Source organism: Hemitrygon akajei, chromosome 4 (genome assembly GCF_048418815.1).
Source record: "Hemitrygon akajei chromosome 4, sHemAka1.3, whole genome shotgun sequence".
Taxonomy (NCBI): domain Eukaryota; kingdom Metazoa; phylum Chordata; class Chondrichthyes; order Myliobatiformes; family Dasyatidae; genus Hemitrygon; species Hemitrygon akajei.
The window spans coordinates 152,429,107-152,452,414 of record NC_133127.1 but is presented as its reverse complement, the minus strand read 5'-3'; the positions used below and the strand labels follow the sequence as shown (position 1 = coordinate 152,452,414).

Below are 23,308 nucleotides of genomic sequence, written 5' to 3'. Positions count from 1 at the left end.
CCTCATCACTATTCCCCAAAATGTGAGGTTACCTAGATTGGGGCTTAGATGCAACATTATGGCAAGAGAGGTTAAAAAGTGTTGGAGCAATAGCACAGTGTTGCTTGACAGGAATCCGCATTAAGATCTAGATCTTAAATGCTATTAATATTTCTGGTTACTAGACAAAGATAATCCCAACCTCCCGTATAGTTCTGAGACTGGGACTTCAGAACTTCAAACTACTAACGCTGCCTGTGCAAAATCTCTAAATCTACTGGCAAAACCAAAAAGACCAAGGTTACTATCCTCTGCTAATCCAATATTCTGAGTATCAAGGTTCTAATGGCCAGGCCTGAAACCACACTCCCCAAATTAGCACTCTATTACAGAGCTCCATCATGGCAAAGTTCACCCGATGGAGAGAATACAATTCAAAGATGCTCTCAATGCACTCTCAAGAGAGTGTAACATCTCTACAAATGTGCAGGAACCCCTATCCAATGATTGCTCAAAATGGAGAAGCAACATGTAGGATGCTGTAGAGAACCTGAAGTCCATTTGTCAGGAGCATGCAGAAGCTCAAAGTAATGAGAAGGAACACATCATCTCTCAAACTGCCCATCTTATTCAGCAGCTCCTGCCTCACATGGCAGAGCCTGCATTTCCCACAGTGGGATTATCATCCGTAGAATCGGAGCTATTCCACAGTCCTAGTGCTGTCAAAGGTGTGGAAATTCCGATGGCTCATTAGCAGGGTCATTAAGTGCTAATTCAGGAGCTCTAACACTCCGGGATCCTGCCTCTGAACTCCTTTCAAACTCACAGGCTCTGATCTCCATGTTCCCTTTAAACTTACCATCTGCACTGGAAAACTGCTTATAATTATGTGCAACATCAAATAACAAATTGAATTAGAAGTGTGTTGAAGTATTAATTGGGACAATAACCAACAGTCCAGAAAATCTGCATGTTTGGCACCAAAGTCCTGAGCTGACCAGATCAGCAGAGATTTATTGCCATCCTTAAATTTCAACAAGCATGTAAAGGAAGGTGTTAAAATTGAGATACTATTGTTTTCCTCTCAAACATTCCTTACTATGTTCCTCTTATTAGTAATATATTTCTACAACACAGGAGGACATTTAGGCAATTTAGCCTATGCCAACTTCCAGCACAGCAATTCCCCACCCCCACTACCACACACTTCACTGCATAATTTATTCTCTGCTACATCAGCTCTCGATTCTTTTGCCATTTACCTACACGACGGGTGAGCTGCAGCAATTAATTACCTACTAGCGTATCTTTGGAGACTGGAATACTCAACAGAAATTTGCATGGTCACAGAAACAACATGCAAGTTCTACATTTGACTGCACCAGAGCACAGGGCCAAACCTATGTTTCTGGAGCTACTAAATACAATTGTCATTTAAAAAGCAAGTTGTCCTTCTCCTAATTCTTGATATAAAACAATTAGCATTAATGAGGGCCACTATTCTTCAAATTGTATATGTTGCAGTTAGCCATACAATTTAAAGGTACAGTCAAATGAAATATAAACTAATCACCTTAACTATTTTTAAAGAGAGTCATTCAGACATGGAGCTGCAAAAGAAAAATAGAATGGAAACATCTCTAGTTGCTTAGCATTAGGTAGTAGAGAATGAGAATGTTTTTCTACAGTGGCAGAAACAGCACAGCTAGGGCTATATACATCTTTCAGCTGGTTGACACTGGCTATGTTCTGCGTGATATGCTGGGATGATTATATCATTTTTCAAGCCCAAAGACTTGCTGCTAAACTTAGCTTTTTAAATTTAGCAGCAGGAACTGTCCATGGTTCAAGATGTTTGTTGTTCAATAAGCTTCTAATCAGTATACTTTGCTCACCCTTTTAATCAAGAGAAACATTGGGTTCTACACAGGCTTCATTCAACTATAACCTAAACAAGAGGGTACACGTTGACTTCCATTCACTTGACCTGATAAATGTACTTGTGAAACATCACATGCAGGAACTGTCCATGGTTCAAGATGGTTGTTGTTCAATAAATTAAGCTTCTAACCAGTATACTTTCCTCATCCTTTTAATCATGAGAAACATTGGGTTCCACACAGGCCTCGTTCAACTACAACCTAAGCAAGAGGGTACACATTGACCTCCATTTACTTGACCTGATAAAATGTACTTGTGAAACATCACATACAGATTATGTCAACCAACAGAAAAACAATATACATTAGAAGGCAATCAGGGTTGGTAGGAGTGACAGGGAGATGACATAGAATTTATTCCGTGGTCTTGTGATAGGTGATTCATTTGCCTGCAACCCACTGGTATGTCTATCTATTTTGTAGGGATTGTATTTGTGTTTGAAATCCCTTTGAATCTGGCAAAAATTCCTCAGAATTAAATGTGTTTTGTTTAAAAGTATAACTATGATCTGCTTTGTTAGCTAGAAATAGCTCCTTGATTAGGAGAACCTACTGATCAAAGTAGTGACTTACTCACCGATTACTGACTTCAGGAGGGGATTAAAGTAATGAACTAAACTAGTGTAGGATGATACAGCATAATCTCCCTAAAGTGAGTGTACTGGGAAGCATATATACCAGATGGAGCAAGATTTATGTCCCATCTGCTATTAATGCCTATATAGATACTTGATATAGAGTGTTATGATATCAAAAAATATATAGATTGCTAAACTTGTCTTGACTCAAGTTTAGCACTTTTGAATGGTACACTCAACATCGTCAAAGCTCAAGGCCCATTTATCATAAACATTCCCATTCTAGAGTTCCCACTGTCAACTAGTGGGGGGGGGGAGGGTTGTAACTTTGACTAGAAACTCCACTGGAACAAGAAGACAACTGGCAATTGGTTTTATGTCGCATGTACCTAGATGCAGTAAATTGCATTGTTGTAAAAGCAGACCAGAAGATGGCTATCCTGTGGCAAGTGACTCCAACTGCTGATACCCGAGTCTTTCTACTGCTTAAAAAGCTTAAGGATGAAGCCAACTGCAAAGAGCACGATACTCTTGACTTTTTAGTATCAGTGCAACTCAGTAACTGAAGAAACTTGATAGCGTCTAGAACAAAGCTGCCCACTTTACTGGTACCCAATTCATCAAAGACTACAATCAGAGAACTGAGTACAGAAGGCAGGTGTTGCGCGCCAGGCGACTCTGAAGGCAACTTCCAACCCCACAAGAAGAGGGCAGCAGATGCAGGGAACACCAGCGATCACAGATTTTCTAAGTCTCCCATAAACCCCATTCTAGAAATGCAACATCTACCCGTTATCATTACTCGGACTCCCTGGACTGCAGGAGATCAGGGTTGGAACCTTCACCGCCACTTTCGTAAGGACAAATGAGGCCGACCTTACCAGCGTTACCCAATTCTTTTAAAAAAATATTGATAAATACAAAGTCCGGGAAATCTACGTCAGCCTCAATTCCTGGAGATGGAAAGGTTTCAACCACTTATGTTGCCCTGACCCGCCCTAACGAATTTGCAGTCATCGCGATAACGCTGCATCACAGACAACCGGCAGTCGGAAGAGCACCTGATTTCAAATAGCAAAATAACAAAAGGTGGCCAGTTAGCTGGGCCACTGAGCTCCGAGATGGCGGCGTGTAGCTGGTAATTAAAATGAATGAAAGTGAGCCGAGAGCCAGCTCCTGCACCGACCCCCGCCCCGGCTGCAGTGAACCTGACAGCGCCTCAGGAACAGTCAGTCTTCCTTACCCGGGACTGATTGCTCCTTCAGAATATCCTTGACCGGGGTTTCGAAAGAAGCGACCAGTAATACCAGCAGCATGCGTATGAAATACCACAAGTCGAAAAAGGCGAACAGCAGCAGTACAGACAACGCGGCCATTACAAGCCACATGGTGCTGGTCTTGGAGCCGGTGGAAGCGGATGGTGGCCGTCTGCTGCTTCACCCCACACCGCCCCCGCTAGATGGCAGATGCCACGCGCGCTCCTACCGCCCGCCCGCCCGCTCGCGCGCGCGCGAGCGAGCACCCGGGCCGGCACGGATCCGTCTCTTCGCCGCAGTGGCACGGGCACGCGCCAATCCGCACTGCGGAGTCCCGTGCGCGACGCCGGGCCAGGCCGGGCCGCGCCGCGCCGCGCGGCCGTCACTGCGGTCAAAAAAAAAGCGCGTCGCGTTCTCGCTTCGACAACCCAAAAATAAACCCGGTCAAACCGTGAGTACCAGGCTCAAGGCAATCTGAACTATCATCACCCGAGTAACTCGTGGAAAGAAATAACAAGCAGAAAATGCTCAATACACTCAGCGGATCAAGCATCATCTGCGGAAAAGGAACTTTACAGGTGGAAGATGTTTTGGCATTTGCAATATATGTTCCTCTTTAAAAGCTGACTCGAAATTTAAGCTTTTAAAATTCATCAACAATTGATAAGTAAAATAGTGTTGGTTTCCCTTAATAGCAACTTTGGTGATTGGAATGAAGGCACTGGATTTTTATTTCAACCTTCAAGCTGATCCAAATCAATGAGACCTGTCTCACATTAATTTGTATTTCTACTGAAAATCTTTCTCCATCAATTTCCCTTTGGCAATTTTTCCTATCCTAGTCATTCTGTATCTTATTTCATCAATTTCTTTTCTTGCACTCTGATCACCCGTTACTGTTCCCGTTAAATTTTTATTTCCTCTTTTAACGCTTGACTGCCTTTTGTCAATCAGAGGAAGTATCTCGCTGGTTGCCGCTTTTAATTACTATATAACCCATTTCTAAACATTTCATTCCTTGGCATTACCCAATCCAAATTCCATAGAGAACAAAATATGCATTGATACTGCAATCTGCCCCATCGTCAACGTGAAGATCACCTCCTCCTAGCATGCAACTGGCACACATGGAGAATTCTACATTTTAATTAAATCTGATCTGTACTTTTGTATGAAGCATCCATAAGTGTTATTCAAAAATATTACATAGAGTTGCAAATCCATCTATGTAAATTAATACAATTGTAATCCTTTCAAAAATGTTTGCCACTATAAACTTGTATTAGTAAATAATTTATCTTTATAACTTTACTAATCAATGTTTAAAATAACATCTGATTTATTATCAAAACTACTGTATATGATGATGCATTTTCCATTGTTCCATTTAATGGGTGTAATTGGATTTCTAAACATCAAATGATGATCTTGTCATTGCTAAATAACTGGGCTATTCAAACTTGCACTCGTTCCTCAATCACACTTCATTTACTTGTTTACATACAAACAGAATGTAACACACTGTTCTGAAATTTGAACAAAGAAATGCCACCTTTATGCAGAAATTGAGGACAAGGCCTAAAGCTGTGGTGTTGCCTGTTTACAGCTGCTCAGGAGAGAGGTGTCGGAGTCGGTGTGGCACTGCATCCAAGCCGGAGTTGATGCTGCCCCCCCAAGTGTTCGCTCAGCAGAAGACGAGCTACATTGAGTTCAGCTGCTGACTGCTGCAACATCCCAGCTCTCCCGGAAGTTCTGAGAGTCTCCTGCATATTGATAGTGGCTCCCTGATGCCCACAAATTATATACAATATCCCAGAAATCGATTTTTTTGAGAGCGAGTGAGCGAGAGGGAGAGAGAGAGAGAGAGCGACAGAGAGCGCGAGTGACAGAGAGAGCATCCCAATTGGTCTCTCTTTGTGCTAAGTAGACCTATCAGCTTTCTCTGTGGGCGGGCTTTACAGTCGACCTCTCTCTCTCTTTCATTGTCCATCAGTTGAGTTTAGTGTCCTGCAGCACCATGGCAGAGTGTTCCAAAAAAAGAAAATATAAAATGTACTTCACCCCAGACTACACTAAAGTTTACCCCTGCCTAATAGGGGTAAAAAATAATGACAGTGTTGCTTGCTGCACTGTTTGCAACAGTGAGTTTTCTATTGCCCATGGGGGGGTTAAATGACTGTAAAAGACATGTTGAGGTGAGTTTAACAGGTGTAATTTGTTCATTACCAATAGCTAACGTTATTTGAACTAGCTAGCTGCTAAGGAGCTACCCTATTGATGTCCTAGCAGGGGTGTCAAACTCATTTTAGGTCACGGGCCGGATTGAGCAAAATGCAGCTTCATGCAGGCCGGATCAGTCGGACGCGTGCGAACGCAGCTTTCGTTGCCTCCGTTTTTTCAGCCTGCTCTCATGTGTCTCAGTCTCTGCTATAGCTACAAAGTGTTTCACTTTACAAATTCTGTTTCTTATGAAGAAGACTGCCGAATAAACACTAAAAACCCTGAAAACCTGGTACCTGAATAAACTCAGCATTAACCATATCATACGCCATAGGCGCTTCGATTACTGGGGCCAGCTTTAATAGTAATTAGATATTATCTCGCGGGCCAAAGATAATTCCACCGCGGGCCGGATTTGGCCCGCGGGCCTTGAGTTTGACATATATGCAGGATGAGGTCAAACTCCCTGTAGACTTGCTTAAAGTTGTAATAGAATGAAAAAACAACTCCATGATAGTATAATATAATATAAGTACATATTTTAACGTTACATTTTCTGCATAAGACAATATAATAAAGATAAACCTTATGCTTTTATTTCTTTTAGGGACCACACATATTAGGGAGGCTAAGCGCAGGGAAGGCTGCTCAAGTACTTCACAGTTCTTTTCAGCAGAAAACCGAAGTCTGACAGAGAAGGTCACTAGAGCTGAGGTGTACTTTACATCTTCCATCGTTCAGCAGAATCTGCCATTCCAGGTGTGTAAGCACACAGGCAAGCTATTCAGGAAAATGTTTCCCGATTCAGAAATAGCAAAAGACTATGCCTGCTCATCAACCAATCTGTGAGCTCAGGGCAGTTGAGATTCAAAGAGCTCTGCCAGTCGATGAAGCTGATTTTGGTGCTGCCAAATTCTAAATGTGATATAGAAAGGGCATTCAACATGGTGTGTCATATTAAGACAGAATTCAGAAGTCAGCTGTCTCACAAAACACTTGTGAATCTGATGTCTTGCAAAATTAACAAATTCATTGACACAGAATGCTATGAGGCAAGCCACATCACAGGACAAGGAAAGTTTGCAAAAGAAATAGAAAAAATAGATAAGCTATTTGCATTAGCATTGAGACTGCCAACAAAATACTCAACAAGGAATATATGTGTGTGTAAATAGTTTCAATATGTGATCAAATAAATTCTTGAGTTCTTTCATAATCAAATGTCCTGTTTTCATACACCCTTGGAAGTCGACCGGGGGACGGGGGGGGCAGGGGTGGTGCTGCTACCTCCCTGAAATGAGTTTTTGCAGGGTGGGATGTCTGATGGACTTGGGGACTTAGACTATATATATATTTTGTGTGTGAAAAGTTTTTTACAGCTATCTCCTATGTGCTTGCTATCTTATAAATGATTGCGATCTTATCTGTCCTATCTGTGCCTTGTACTGTGTATGTCTGTTGGTACAGTGTTTTGCATCTTGGCCCCAGAGCAATGCTCTTTCATGCATGGTTGAATGACAATTAAATGTTTACTTGAACTTGAAATTGACTAATTGGATATAGATATTGGCCAATTCATAATCTTGTGGATATTTAAATTCTGTATTTGCAATATCAATCACACTGCAATAATACAGTTATTAATAGCCAATAGAATCTACATGTTAAAGGCCAATAAAACAGCTGTTCAACAGTAAATGTCACCCTGGAATCCATCGTTTGCATCTTTATTTTTTTATTATGTCTTAAGGGCTCCAGTCCCATGATGTGCAAATGGGTACTGTGCTCTCAAGGAACTTTCTCATCACTGTTGACTATGCACTGTCTATAAATTAACCTGCCTGGACATTTTCTTGTCCCTTGTCTTGCAGCAACCTCCCCACTGTCCCTTTAATCCTGTAAAGAACACTAATCTTATTGAATTTCAATAGCACAGAGTCTCTGAAGCAACATGGCATTTTCAACAGCGACATTGGCTGTTGGATCCTAATGGAGATAACTACTCTGTGGGCCATCACCCCACAAATGATCTCAGGCTGGAGAATAAAACAAATATCACAACTTACAGGAATAGCCCACCACCCCCATTACCCACTGCATAATGGAGTTACTCCAGCTTCCCAGCAGTGAGAGAAATCGGTTCAAGGGCCTCCAAGGTGATAATGAGGTCCTATGTAACTCAACCTTATTGGCTCCTAATTTGATATGTGAGGCTAAACTGGTGATGTTCTCAGATTTTTCTGAGGTGCATGTGCAATGCCCCTGGCCATTGCTGGCTCAAGTTATACCTTCTGGGCCAACAAATGCTAGTCAATTTAAGGGCAACAGTGTGGATTGCCACATTTTGATGGTAATATCTTTGATGGCCTGGCTCATGCAAAGTAGCACTAAGGCTGTGTCATTAGCCAATTTCTCCAGTGCTGAGGCCCAATAAATGCTTTCACAAGCCAGTCTAACAGGTCCTCGGATTGGGGTTCTATTATTGAGATAAGATTAGTCTTTGTAATAGACCTTAAACGGTGGCCTGCACAGTGGGACATAGAAAGAGCATAGGTGAGTGGTAGTATATGGCACTATGTAAGCCAAATAACAACAAACCCTCAGTGGCTTTGGTTCAGGCCAAAGATCCCATTTTGAAGGGAATACCTCTGGTTGAAGGGAGTACCTCTGGTTACAATGGCTGCCAGGCTTATTAGGTACCATTAACAGGATTTGGGGGGTGGGGGGTGTCATTGGTGTTTCCCCTGAACCTTCAGAGCATGTATATGTGTCTAGCAATGCTTAAAACGGGCCTTTCCACTGTGGCTCAGGGCAACTCTTTCATTGGTAGGATCTCGCCAGTACCCAATATTCTATCTGGTAGGTCTGACACTCTGCAAATCTTCAGGGCTTCAAACAACTTTTGATTAAGAGTTTGCATTAGTGCAATACAATACTGCAACATGCTTTTACTCATAGCATGGATGTCCATCTGTTCAACCAAAAGGGAAGAAGCACAGTGTATTGTCACGAGAGCCAGTTTCCTCACAAAATTTAGCTTCTTTTTGGAGCCCTGTTCTGTCTTTGAACTGAATTGATAGGTTGTAAAGTCAGGTTAAGTAATGCTTACGCCTTAAGGCTTTTGTAAATTCCTGTACTACCTTGCCTGTGGAGTATGGGACATTATCACTTGCGACCTCAGGGATTCCAAACCTGGGAATAGATTCTCATAATAAAAATATAACAGTAACAGCATCATTTCTACAAGATGGATAAGTTTTCACCTATCTAGAAAGCAAACACAAATAACAACTACATAGTCATAACCCATACATTTAGGGAACCGCATAGAATCCATTTAGAAATGAACAAACGGCCTGGCAGCAGTGCCAGGATTGGTTCTTGCCAATCTTGAGTTCACTGCCACTTTACCTGCTGATGTTGGAAGTCCTGGCGCACACCACCCATTTTCAATTATACCATCATCCTTTGTAGTTTTGCACGCAGTGTGCATCAGTCTGTTAGAGTGTTTTAGCCTCTGATGCATCACACTGTAATTGCACTAGTAACCCACACACACAAAATGATGGAGGAACTCGGCAGGCCAGGCAGCATCTATAGAAAAGAGTACAGTCAGCATTTCAGGCCGAGACCCTCCAGGAGGACTGTGATTTTCTCTTGTTTGTAATTGTACCAGTTCATCAACAGAATCTGGAAAGGATTGGCAGCCTGAACACATTAGGATACCACATGCCCATAGATCTGCTTTTGCTGCCTTGGCAGCAGAGTCAACCCGTTTGTTTCCTCTAGTTACTTAATCATTCATATTAGTATGACCCGCACGTTTTATAACAGCAATTCCTAATTGTCGTCCATTTACAGTAAAGGGAATAACAAGCTTTGAAATCTTAAATTAGGCAGAATTCTAATTGTACGAGTTCTGCAGTACAGTTCATGATAGGGATATTTAAAGTAAGCTATGTAGTCTGTGGTGCTGGTTGTGGTAGAGGTGGAAGCTGACTGTTAATGTTAGTTGCCTAGGCATTGAGGGCATCTTTGAGCTTAGTGTCAAAGGTGTCCACAAACAACATACACCCCTCATGAACGTCTGCTCTTTATCTTCTACTGAGACCACTTCTCCATCCCCATGTCTATTGATGAGAATCAAAGAACTGTGAAAACCATCCTTTTAGAATAGCATTGTCTAAATATTAATCTAAAGATAACTACCTGTTTAAACAAATAAATGCCAGTCACAGAGGGTCACATGAACCAAATGCATATCAAGCAGTTAATATAATATTAACATTTATTTTACAGTAAAATTGCAAGCAGAAGTTAATCTGGTAATGATTAGCCAAATCAGAACTGTAAGTTAAAATAACATATGTTATGGAACAGCTTTCATAATAGATGGTTCAACAATATGTACAATATGCTTTGTCAGCACAGGAAGAGTGCCAACACTTGTGGGCTGCCCCCAGCACAGTCCTCAGACTGTGTTGGTCATTGACACCAAGACAACGCACTTTACTGTGTATTTCGATGTTCATGCGACAAGTAAATCTAATCCATCTCTTTATTACCCGGGGCTATAAAGGAGCAGCTGGGGTAGTCTCCAGTGTTCACACAAGTATTTTGTCCCCATCTCCATTAGCATGTGTAACTCTTGATATTGTAACTGACTTCGACACTCACAATTCTACTTAACTCTTCTCATCCCACACAAGCAACAGTACATATTTCCTTTAACCTGGGTTGCAGCCCCTTTACAATATCCTCTAGGGTTAATCTGGAATACTTTCAAAATATATTACACGTTTTATTAACATGGTTTTGTCTTTTGTACGACATTGTGTAACATGTTAATCTACAGTGCGAGGAAAACATATTCTTAGAATCTCTACTAGATAATGCTGCAACAGTACAGGGTACTGGTACCTGGAGTACTGCATGCAGTTCTGGGCTCCTTACTTGAGGAAGGATATACTGGCTTTTGAGGTGGTGCTGAAGAGTTTCACGAGGTTGATTACAGAGATGAGAAGAGATTGAGTCGCCTGGGACTGTATTCACTGGAATTCAGAAGAATAAGGAGATCTAATAGAAACATAAAATTATGAAAGGGATAAATAAGACAGAGGCAGGACAGTTGTTTCCACTGGTAGGTGAGACTAGAACTAGGGGACATAGCTTCAAGATTCAGGGGAGTAGATTAAGGATGGAGATGAAGAGGAACTGGTTTTCCCAGAGAGTGGTGAACCTATGGAATTCTCTGCCCAATGAAGCAGTGGAGGCTGCCTCAGTAAATATATTTAAGACAAGGTTGGATAGATTTTTGCATATTAAGGGTTATGGGGAAAAGGCAGGTATGTGGAGAGGAGTCCATGGCCAGATCAGCCATGATCCTATTGAATGGTGGGGCAGGCTTGATGGGCCAGATGGCCTAATCCTGCTCCTGTTTCTTATGTTCTTAAGTTCTTATATTAGTTTAGGGTACATTTAAATCACCATATCATGCATCCTATGCCTCTAGTGTCAGTTCTTTCTTTTTGAACACTGAGGTAGACACTAGCACCTTTATATGTTCTTTCTGGGTCTTCTCCTTCTCTAACTTTTGTTCATCTAACCATTTCTGAATCTCACTTCTCAAAATACTTAATGCTTTCTTGTTTATAATATACAAATATGTAGGAATGGGTTCCCGTTAGAGGTCCAAGACAAAGGATTCTCACGCTACCATTCACTCACATACACATTGGAATTCGTTTTCTTACTCACACTGTTCTTTGTGCACTCACGAGACCCAACTCAGCCCAAAGCACCCTCTTGTGCATTTGCATATCCTAACCTGGCTGGAGGTGATCTCTTTGTGCACTTGTGTGACCCAACCCAGCCTGAGGCACCCTCTTTTTTGTGCACTCCTGGGATCCAACCTGGACCAAGGCATCCTCTTCTTCACGGAATCGCAAGACCCAATCCAGCCCAAGGTGTTCTCTTCTTCATGCAGTTGCAGCACCCAACCCGGCTGAGGTACCCTCCTTGTTTTACCATTGTGGCATTGCTAAGGTGTTGGCATACCCTGACAACTCCACACAGGGAGAATTTGTGTCCCAGTAGCAGACCCAGCCATTTGCTCAAATATGAGTTGCCTAGGATTTAGTACTAATGAACTAGCCCGAGGGCTAAACTCCATTCTCCCATATAACAAAGTCAAGGGTTAGCCAACTCCATGTAACTATTGTCACTGATTAACTGGCCTCTGAAAACATGCTCTCGTTCCACAATCACACTTAATTTACTTGTGCACAAGGAGAACAGCCTGGCGCCTGTTATCACATTGTTCTGAAGTTTGAACAAAGAAATGTCTGGAATTGGAGGACATAGTGGAGGTCCTTAATAAATATTTTGCTCAGTATTCACTAGTGAGAGAGATCTTGATGAATGTGAGAACAGCATAAAACAGCCTGATATGCTGGAACAAGTCAACATTAAGAAAGAGGATGTCTGTGAACTTTTGAAAACCATTAGGATAGATAAGACCCCAGAGTTAGAAGTGATGTGCCCCAGGTTACCATGGGAGGTAGGGGAAGAGATTGCTGTGCCTTTGGCGATGATCTATTTACCTTCATTGGCCATGGGAAGATTGGAAAGTGGCAAACACTACTCCTTTGTCCAGGAAGGGTAGTAGGGATAATCCTATGAATTTTGGACTAGTGAGTCTTATGTCAGTGGTGGGCAAACTACTGGTGAGGATTCATAGAGACAGGGTATACACACATTTGGCAAAATATAGTCTGAATAGGAATAATCAGCATGGCTTTGTGAGGGACAGGTTATACCTCATGAGCCTATTTGAATTCTTTGAGGAAATAACACATTGATGAAGATACAGTAGAACAGTAGATGGGTGTGGATTTTAGTAAGGTGTTCACCATAGCTCTCTATGGTACACTCAATCAGAAAGTCAGAAGGAATGGGATCCAAGGAAACTTGGCTGAATGGATTCAGAAGTGGCTTTCTCACAGAAGGCAGAGGGTGGTGGTAAATGGAACATATTCTGCCGGAGGCTGATGATCAGCAGTGTTCTGCGGGGATCTGTTCTGGGACCCCTGCTCTTTGAGATTTTTATAAGTGACATAGATGAGGAAGTGAAATGGTGGGTTAGTATGTTTCCAGATGACACAAAGGTTGGTGGTGGTGTGGATAGTGTAGAAGGATGTCATGGGTTACAATGAGACATTGATAGGATGCAGAGCTGTGCTGAGAAGTGACAGATGGAGTTCATTTTGTTTTGGAATGGAGGAAGATGAAAGGTGACTTGATAGAGGTGTAGAAGAAGATAAGAGGTATAGATAAAGAGGACACCCAGTGCAGAAACAGCTAATACAATAGGGCATGAGTTTAAGGTGTTTAGGAGAAAGGGGGCGGGATGTTAGAGGTAGTTTTTTTATATATGCAGCGAGTGCTGGGTGCATAGAACACCAAACCAGTGGTGGTAAAGGCAGATACATTAGGGAATTTTAAGACACTTTTAGGCACATGTACAGCATGAAAGAAAACTGGTGAGAACTATGTTCAAGGGAAGGATTAAATTGATCTTGGAATAGATTAAAAAGTCAGCACAACACTTTGGGCTAAAGGGCCTGTACTATGCTGTACTGTTCTATGTTCTAAATATCATTTTTATACAGAAATTGACTAGCTGGTTGTATGAGCAGCTGGTGCACATCACGAGTCCTGGTTCTGTGATCACTGGCGCCAGGTGGACAATCTCTGAAGAGTATCAATAATGCCTGGGTCACCAGTCTTGTAAAGACACTGCCCAGAAGAAGGCAATGGCAAACCACTATAGTAGAAAAAGTTGCTAAGAGTAACGATGATCGCTCATGTTGTACGACACAACACATAACAAACGAATGATTGACAGCTTAGAGGAAGGGATTAGATCTAAGATAGCCAGATATGATGATGACACATAGATAGGTGAGAGAATAAATTGTGAGGAGGACACAAAGTACTTACTAAAGAGAAGATAGCTTATCTGAATGGAGGGAAAGTAACACTCATTGTATAATGTGGATTATAATTGCACTGGAGGCAATTCAAGGAAGGCTCATTAGGTTGACTATTGGGATAAAGTGGTTGTCTTGAAAGAATATGTTATTGATGTTTAGAAGGATGAAGGGTAATATCATTGAAGCCCTGGTGAGTGAAAAGGGAGCATAGGAATGGAGGCCATAGTGTGTTTTAAAATTAAGTTCATTATTATATGCACAAGTACATGTATGCCCAGGTGAAATGAAAAACTTACTTGTGGCAGCATCACAGGCATGTAACATCATTATAAGCAGTGTTCTCAATAAAAACATTAATTAAATCATACACAATTTTTACAAGACAACACAAGGAATCATGAGAATGGGAGCCACAGAGAGTGGAAAGGAAGGATCACAAAGGGAGTCACACACTGCATTTCCCAATAGTCGGGCACCAGATTATTGGAGTATGTTCTGTATTTATGTTGGTTAGGAACTTCACCTATCCACAGGATGCTGGCAACAACATGCTGTGTTTCCTGCCTTTGAACGGAAAGACAGGAGTCAAAATATCATCCAACTACAGTAAATGATTTTTATTTCACAGGGTATGTATTTAAGGTAACATCATTAAAAATTATAAAGGAAACAACTTAAACATTATTTCAAAGTTCAAAGTAAATTTATTATCAAAGTACTGTATGTATATATTATATACTACCTTGAGATTCATTTTATTGCAGGCATTTACAGGAAAAAAGAAATACAATAGGGTTTTATGTAAAAACTATACATAAACAGAAAAAGACTGACAAACAGCCAACGTGGAAAAAGAAGACAAACAGTGCAAACAAATATAAGACCGAGAACATGAGTTGTAAAGAGTCCTTGAAGCTGAGTTTGTAGGTCATAGATTCAGTTTAGAATAGTGATGAATGAAGTTATCCATGCTGCTTCAGGAGCCTAATGATCTGCGATGGCATAGCAACAGCACTATGATGTCCACTGGTCACTGAAGCCCTAAGTGCATTGTCAGAAACTGAGCAGAAGAAAAGCTAAATACGGTTTTAGTACATAGGCTATTCTGAAGGACCATTGCATTTAAATTCAAAGAAGTAAGGCAGAAGATGTGTGCTGTGTAACACTAAGATTAGGATAATACTACTCAGGAGCATCAATATGAAGACTTGTTGAAAACATTGGAAATAGCAAAGGCTAAGAGATGCAATAAAATGGCGGCAATGTTGAAGAATTAAAGTCCAGAATTAGCCTTTTGTGTATTCATTCTTTTCAGCTACAATACGACCAGACAAATTCAGAAAACTGCTACTGCAGGACATAGAGTCATACAATTCAAAAACAGGCCTTCGCCTCCTGGTATTACATTCCCCCTCCCCACCCCACAACCATCATTGAGCCAATACTGAACATCAAGGACTTATTTATAGTGCTTCTGGTTTTTTTCTATCTCGTTTCCAAATATTCCCCCAGATTCTACCACTCACCTGTACACTAAAAGTGGTCAATTACCTGCCCCATACCTCCTACATAAAGGGCAAATCCATTTGAGACTGAAACCACCTCATTATCAACAAAACGATGAAAGATGCTATCAAAGAACATTTCTTTACTATTAATGGCAGGGATTCTTCGATTCTTGACATCATTGCAGCTTTGAAGTAAATAGATAAAAGAGATGAATCCCAGAATCATGACGAAAATGGCTGCTCTTGACATAAAGGCAGAATTAAATTGAGTGTAGCATCAAGAAACTTTAATAAAACTGAAGCTAATGGCATCCAAAGGTTAAACATTTTGCTGGCTGGAGTTGTGTCACGCACAGGGGAAATAGTTGTGATTGATGTAGGTAATTAATTTTCTCGATCCTAGGACTTCGTTAAATAGAATAGAACTTTATTGTCATTGCTCAAGATGACGAGATTGCAGTGTTACTTCAGTCCATGCAAAAGAGATATTTACAATGCACGCATTATGGCTTAATAACCCCATATTTACATGCAACAAGTGATTTCAATAGTCTATGACACTCAAAGGCCATTGGTAAGCTGGGGTGTAGCATTATTCAGCTGCATAACAGTCCTCAGGAAGAAGCAGTTTTTCAGTCTTCAAAGTTTGGAATGGCAAAAACATCTCCTCATATGTGCTGATGGAGATTGTGGAGGAGATGTTCTTGCCATTCCAAACTGACCAGGGTCTACAAGTCCAGGATCCAGGATCCAATTGCACAAGTGGGTGTTGAGGCTCAGATCTGGGAGTTTACTGATGAGCTTTAAGGAATTGATGGTGTTAAGAGCTGAACTGGAACAATAAAGGGCATCTTCATATATGCAACTTTGCTGTTCATATGTTCCAGGGTTGTGTGAAGAGTCAATGAGATGGCATCTGCTATGGACCTGTTGCTCCAGTAGGCAAACTGGACCGGATCCAAGATGCCACTCAGACAGGAGTTGGTTTCATCAGCAGCCTCTCAAAACACTTAATCACTGTGGATGTAAGTGCCACTGGGCAATAGTCATTGAGGCAGGTTACTACGCTCGTCTTGGGCGCTGAAATGATTGAAGCCTACTTGAAGCACACTCTGCTGGAGCAAGAAGTTGAAGATATCTGTGAACACACCAGTTAGTTGGTAAGCATGAGTCTTCAGTACTTGGCCAGTTACTCCGTCTGGACTGGCTGCTTTCCTTGGATTAACCCACTGTACATCATCTTCAGATACTGAGACCAAAGGATCATTGGGAGATGTGGGGATGAGCACAGGTTCCTCCCTGTTTTGTGGTCAAAGTGAGCATGGAAGGTGTTGAGCTCATCAGGAAGCGAAGCTCTGCTGTCCTCCATGTCACTATATTTAACTTTGAGCTTCTAGAGGTTGGTTATGAAACAAATCAACTCTTGCCTCAGAAGTGACTTGGATCTACTCCAATTTGCCTATCAGATCAACAGGTCCACAGTAGAAGCTATTTCATTGGCTCTTCACTCAACCACGGAACATCTCAACAAAGGATGATTTTAATCAACTACAGCTTAGCACTTAATACCATTATACCCTCAAAACTAATCAATAAGCTTCAAGACTTTGCCCTCAATACCTCTTTGTGCAATTGAATTGATTTCCTCATTTGCAAGCCCCAGTCAGTTTGGATTGGCAATGGAATCTTCTCCACAATCTCCATCAGTACAGGTGCACCACAAGGTTGTGTGCTTAGTCTCCTGCTCTACCCACTTTACACTGATGACTGAGAGGCTAAGCACAGCTCCAATGCCATACTTAAGTTTACAGATGACACCACTGTTGTTAGCCATATCAAAGTGGTGACAAATCAGCATATAGGTGGGAAATTGAAAATCTGGCTGAGTGATGCCTCAACAGCAACCTCTCACTCAAAGTTAGCAAGACTAAGGAACTGATTATTGACTTCAGGAGGAGGAAACCAGAGGTCCATCAGCCAGATCTCATCAGTGGATCAGAGGTGGAGAGTGTCAACAACTTAAATTCCTCAGTGTTATCATTTCAGAGGATCTCTCCTGGGCCCAGCACTTAAGTGTAATTGTGAAGAAGGCGTGGCAGTACCTCTACTTCCTTAGAAGTTTGCGAAGATTCAGGACAACATCTAAAATTCTGGCAAACTTCTATAGATGTGTGATGAAGAGCATTACAGCCTGCTATCGAAGCACCAATGCCCCGAATGGAAAATCCTACAAAAAGTAGTGCACATCATCCAGTCTATCACAGGTAAAGCCCACCCCACCACTGAGCACATCAACATAGAGCACTGTTGCAGGAAAGCAGCATCCAACATCCAAAACCCTTACCCACCCAGACCATGCTCTCTTCTCACTGCTGCCATTGGGAAGAAGGCTCAGGAGCCTCAGGACCCACACCACCAATTTCAGGAATAGTTATTACTCTCAACCATCAGGCTCTTCAACCATTTGAGATAACTTCACTCGTCCCATCATTGAACCATTCCCACAACATATGGACTCACTTCCAAGGACTCTTCGTCTCATGTTCTTGATATTTATTGCTTATTTATTTGTTATTATTTCTTTTTTTCTTTTGTATTTGCAGCTTGTTGTCTTTTGCATATTGCTTGTTTGACCACTCTGTTGGGCGTGGTCTTTCATTGGTTCTACTATGTTTCTTGGAATTACTATGAATGCCTGCAAGAAAACAAATCTCAGTATTGTATATGGTGACATACTGTATATGTTCTTTGATAATAAATTAACTTTGAACTTTGATAAATGGTGTATTATGCCACCACACCATGTGTCTTCTTAACCACCGTATCATCCTGCGTAGCAACCTTGAGGAACAAGGACCCCAAGATCCTTTTGTTCCTCCACAGGAGTGGAATTTGCTTTTATTCAATGTATATTTTCTTATCCATCCACCTGCAGGCATGGAGTGGAATATTTATTTGTGTCTGTGTGTGTTAACAATGAACAGGTTTATCTGCTCCCTGCAGATGAGTGGTTCTAACACTAACATGAACAATGTGTTCTCTTTGTGCTGCTTCAGTTGAGGAGATAACTCCCAGTGTGATTGAGCTGTCCTTTTGAAGATCATGTACAGTGTGAGCACATGTTCAACATCAGAGCTGGTGACGAGCAAAGGACAGTAAGGCCAACTCCACATCTTGGTGTGTGTGGGGAGGGGTGAGGTGGGTCAGTGGGGGGAGGAGAACTGGGATCTGGGAGAATGGTGTGAGGTTCACACTCTGCCTTTCCAGCTGTGGGTCAGAGGCCATGTGAGTGGGATGTAGTGGAGAGGAGAAGTAATGTACTTGGCAGAGTTGGGGAGAGGTCACTGTGTTCTCCAGTAAGGGGGAGTGGTTTCTGTGCGCAGCAGGATCTCAGCAGTTTTAGTTTTAAGTGTTGTACACTATCAGAGACAATATTGATATTGGTGATAGGAACCAACTCTAGAGAAGAGGTGTATAAAACTGAGAGGCATGGACAGCATGGACAGCCAGCACCTTTTGTTCCCAGGGCAGCAATGGTCAATACCAGAGGTCATCCATTTAAGGTGATCAGATGGAAGTTTATGGGAGATATCAGAAGTTTTCTTTATAGGATGCCAGGAACACACTGCTGAGGGTGGTAGCAGTGGCAGATACCTTCAAAGTGCAAAGGTCAAGGTAAATTTTGTCATCAGAATACATATATGTCACCACATATAGCCGTGAGATTCATTTTCCTGCAGGGATACTCAGCAAGTGTATAAAATAGTAACTATGACAGGATCTGTGAAAGATCAACCAGAGTGCAGAAGTCAACAAACTGTGCAAATACAAATATAAATAAATAGCAATAAATAACGAGAACATGAAATAGCAAGACAGAGTGCTTAAAGTGAGATCATTGCTTTTGGGAACATCTCAATGGATGGGCAAGTGAGTGTAGTTATCCCCTTTTATTAAAGAGCCTGATGGTTGAGGGGTAGTAACTGTAGCGAGTCCTGAGGCTTGTGTTCCTTCTACCTGGTGGCAGCTGTAAGAAAAGAACACGGCCTGGGTCGGGAGGATCTCTGATGATGGATGCTGCTTTCCTACAACAGCATTTCATGTAGATGTGCTCAGCAGTTGGGAGGGCTTTATCCATGATGGACTGGGCTGAATCCACCACCATTTGTAGGATTTTTGGTTCAAAGGCATTGGTGTTTCCATACCAGGCTGTGATGCAGCCAGTCATACACTTTCCACTACACTTCTATAGAAATTTTTCAAAGCTTTAAATGTCATGCCAAATCTCTGCAGACTTCTAAGGAAGTGGAGATACTGCCATGCTTTCTTCACAACTGCATTTATGTTCTGGGTCCAGGATAGGTCCTCTGAAATAGTAACACCCAGGAATTTAAAGTTGCTAACCCTCTCCCCTTCTGATCCTTCGATGAATACTGGCTCATGGACCTCTGGTTTCCCTCTTCTGAAGTCAATAATCAGTTCCTTGGTCTTGCTGACATTGAGTGGTGTTGTTATGACACTACTCAGTCAAATTTTCAATATTCCTCCTGTATGCTGATTCACCATCACCTTTGATACAGTCCACATGTAATGTCATCAGCAAACTTGAATATAGCATGGGAGCTGTGCTTAGCCACACTGTCATAGGTGTAAAGTGAGTAGAGCAGAGGGGTTCAGCACAGAGCCCTGTGATGTACCCATGCTGATGGAGATCATGGAGGAGATGTTTTTGCTAATCTGAACTGTCTGGGATCTACAAGTGAGGAAATCCAGGATCTAATTGCACAATGAGGTATTGAGGCTAAGGTCTTGAAGCTTATTGATTAGTTTTGAGGGGATGATAGTATTAAATGCTGAGCTGAAATTGATAAAGAGTATCCTGATGTATGCATCTTTGCTGCCCAGATGTTCCAGGGTTGTGTGAAGAGATGGCATCTGCTGTGGGCCTGTTGATCTGGTAGGAAAATTGGAACGGATCCAAGTTGCCTCTCAAGCAGGAGCTGATGTGTTTCATTACCAGCCTCTGAAAATACTTCATCATTCTGGATGTAAGTGCAACTGGGTGATAGTCTTTGAGGCAGGACACCATACTCTTCTTGGGCACAGGTATAATTGAACCCTCCTTGAAGTAGGTGGGTACCTTGGACTGCCAAAGTAGTAGATTAAAGATCTCAGTCAACACACCAGCCAGTTGGTCAGCACTGGTCTTCAGTACTCAGCCAGGTACTCCATCGGGACTGGGTGCTTTCCTTGGATTCACTCTCTCAAAGGAAGCTGACACATCAACTTCGGATATTGAGATCAAAGGATCATCAGAAGATATGGGGGTTCACAATGGCCCTCAATGTTCTGATGGTTAAGTGAACATAGAAGGCACCAAATTCATCTGGAAGTGAACCCCCCCCCCCCCTGTTGCTTGATAAAATCTTTGTATGAGGTTATAGCATTCAAACTCTACCACAGCAGTGGAGCTTCCCTTGTTGATTCCAGTTTGGGAATTGCTTTCCAGAGATCATACTTGCACCTCTTGTAGCTTTCTTGGTCTCCAGACATGAATGCCTCTGATGTGGCTCTCAGCAAACTTTGGATCTCACGATTCATCCAGGGTTTCTGATTGGGGAAGGTTCAGAGCGATTTAGTGAGGACACACTCATCTACAGCTGTTTTAATAAAGTCCATTACACCCTTGGCGTATTCATTCCGATCTCCTGATGAGTACTTGAACACAGCCAGTCCACTGACACAAAGCAATCCTGTAACCATTCCTCTGCCTTCCGTGACCACTTCTTCTAATCTCTGGAACCTTGCTTTTTAGGCTCTGCCTATATGTGGGTGGGAAGAGGGCCAAATACTTGGTCCACTGGGGATACTCGGGACATTTTAGAGAATCTTAGATAAACATACAGATGAAAGAAAATTGAAGGGTTATGGACTGTCTAGGAGGGAAGGGTTAGACTGATCATGAAGTTGGTTTTTATAGGCCGGCAGAGCTTAGTGGGCCTGACTCTTCTATGCGGGAACCTGAGAGGCTTTTCCACAGAAAGGGTGGATATATGGAACGAGCTGCCAGAGGAAGAGTTTGAAGCAGATACAGTAACAACATCTAAATGAAATTTGAATAGGGCGAGGGATAGGAAAGGTTAGAGGGTATGGGTCAAATGTGAGTAAATGGGAATAGCTCAGATGTGCATCTTGGCTGTTGTGGGCAAGTAGGGGATGAAGAATCTGTTTATGTGATGAATAACTCTAAGGTAGAGCAGTGGATATTTTCGGCATGGATTTTCGTGAGACATTCAACAACGTGTCCTGTGGTAGGCTCATCCAGAAGGTTATGGCAGTGGTTGATGGGTTTTATTCCGGCTGGAGTGCATGAATAGTGATGTTTACAGTGATTTGCTATTCATGATATGAAAATGTGGCTGGGTGGATTAGTAAGTATGCAGCTGTCCCTGACCATTTTTTATTGATGCACCATTGAAAGGATTCTATCTGGATGCACAGTAGCCTGGGATGGCAACTGCTCTGCACATGACTGCAAGAAACTGCAGGATGTTACGGACACAGCTCAGCACATCACAGGAACTAGCATCCCTTCTATAGACTCTGTCTATACTTCTTGCTGTCTCAGTAAAGAAGCCAGCATAATTAAAGATCCCATCCATCTTGGACATTCTGTCTCCTCTCCTATTGGGCAGATGATGCTAAAACCTGAAATTACGTACCATCAGGTTCAAAGATGGCTTCTATCTCACTTTTATTAGACTTTTGAATGGACTCTTGACCTCATGATCTACCTTGTTAAGATCTTGCACTTTATCAGTTACCTGAACTGCTCTTTCTCTGTAGTTTGTACATTTTATTCTGCATTGTTCTTTTACCTTGTTCGATCTCAATGCACTGTGTAATGATTTGATCTAGATGAACAGGATTTCATACGACCCATCTCTCCAGTCTGCTCTTTCTTGCTCCATCTAGGTTACCATCAACATCCGTTGCAAGGCCATAGATTTGTGCATCCAATGCAGCTAAACTTCCTCTAGGGACTCCATTCATTGCTCCCAGTTCCTCCACCTCTTTTGTATCTGCTCTGGTGTTGAGACTTTTCAACAGTTGCCTTTGAAGTGTTTTCCTTTTTCTCTGTGGCTTCTCTACTTTGATGACTTCTCATTTATTTCCCGCATCTTACTCATTTTCTACCTGACTAGGTTTTCATTCACAAGGCACAATCATCCTGGACAATGCACAATCATACACCACTCCACTGGGCATCATCCCATTTAATGAGATAAAGGGAAAGTTGAAGAACTTGAAAGGATATAAAATTGTAGTAAAGATATAAAGGCATCACCTACTGGTGCCATTCTGAAATTACATGTTGATTCAATGCATTCTCAATTTATATTTTTCTTGAAGAGAAATAGGACATAACTGTGTAAAGAAGTTGTACAAGGAAGGAATCATCAGTCTTTTAAGCTCATGGGAGAAAGTTCTTTAACAATTTGACAGATTGTAGAAAAGTGGTAGGAGATTATCAAGTTGTATAACTGCCAGGAACAATTTGGTAATTTGGTATCGAAAAACAAGGTGTTGCAGCATCAAAAGCAAAATATTGTGGATGTCAGAAATCTGTGATGGTAAAGTTCTAGAAATGGTCATCAGTTCAGGCAATATTTATGGAGAGAGAAACATTTTGCATCAAAGAAAAGCCATTTGTCTGAAATGACAGCTGTATCTCTCTAATATATGCTGCCTAATCTGTGGATTTTTCCAGCATTTTCTTTTTCTGTTTGTTATAGTTCTCAGACTTTTGTCTGAATTGTATGAGTTCCTCTC

At 41.8% G+C, this 23,308-nt stretch overlaps 1 protein-coding gene across 1 annotated transcript in view; it reads right to left on the bottom strand.

Annotated features, from left to right (window-relative positions):
- Nucleotides 1-3,995, bottom strand: part of LOC140726806 (protein THEM6-like) — a 44,489-nt gene extending 40,494 nt beyond the window's left edge. Inside the window, exon 1 of the mRNA XM_073043654.1 lies at nt 3,741-3,995. Coding sequence (XP_072899755.1) covers nt 3,741-3,885 — 145 coding nt within the window. The 5' untranslated portion in view covers nt 3,886-3,995. The remainder of the gene's footprint in view (nt 1-3,740) is intronic.
- Nucleotides 3,996-23,308: the final 19,313 nt, after the last annotated feature.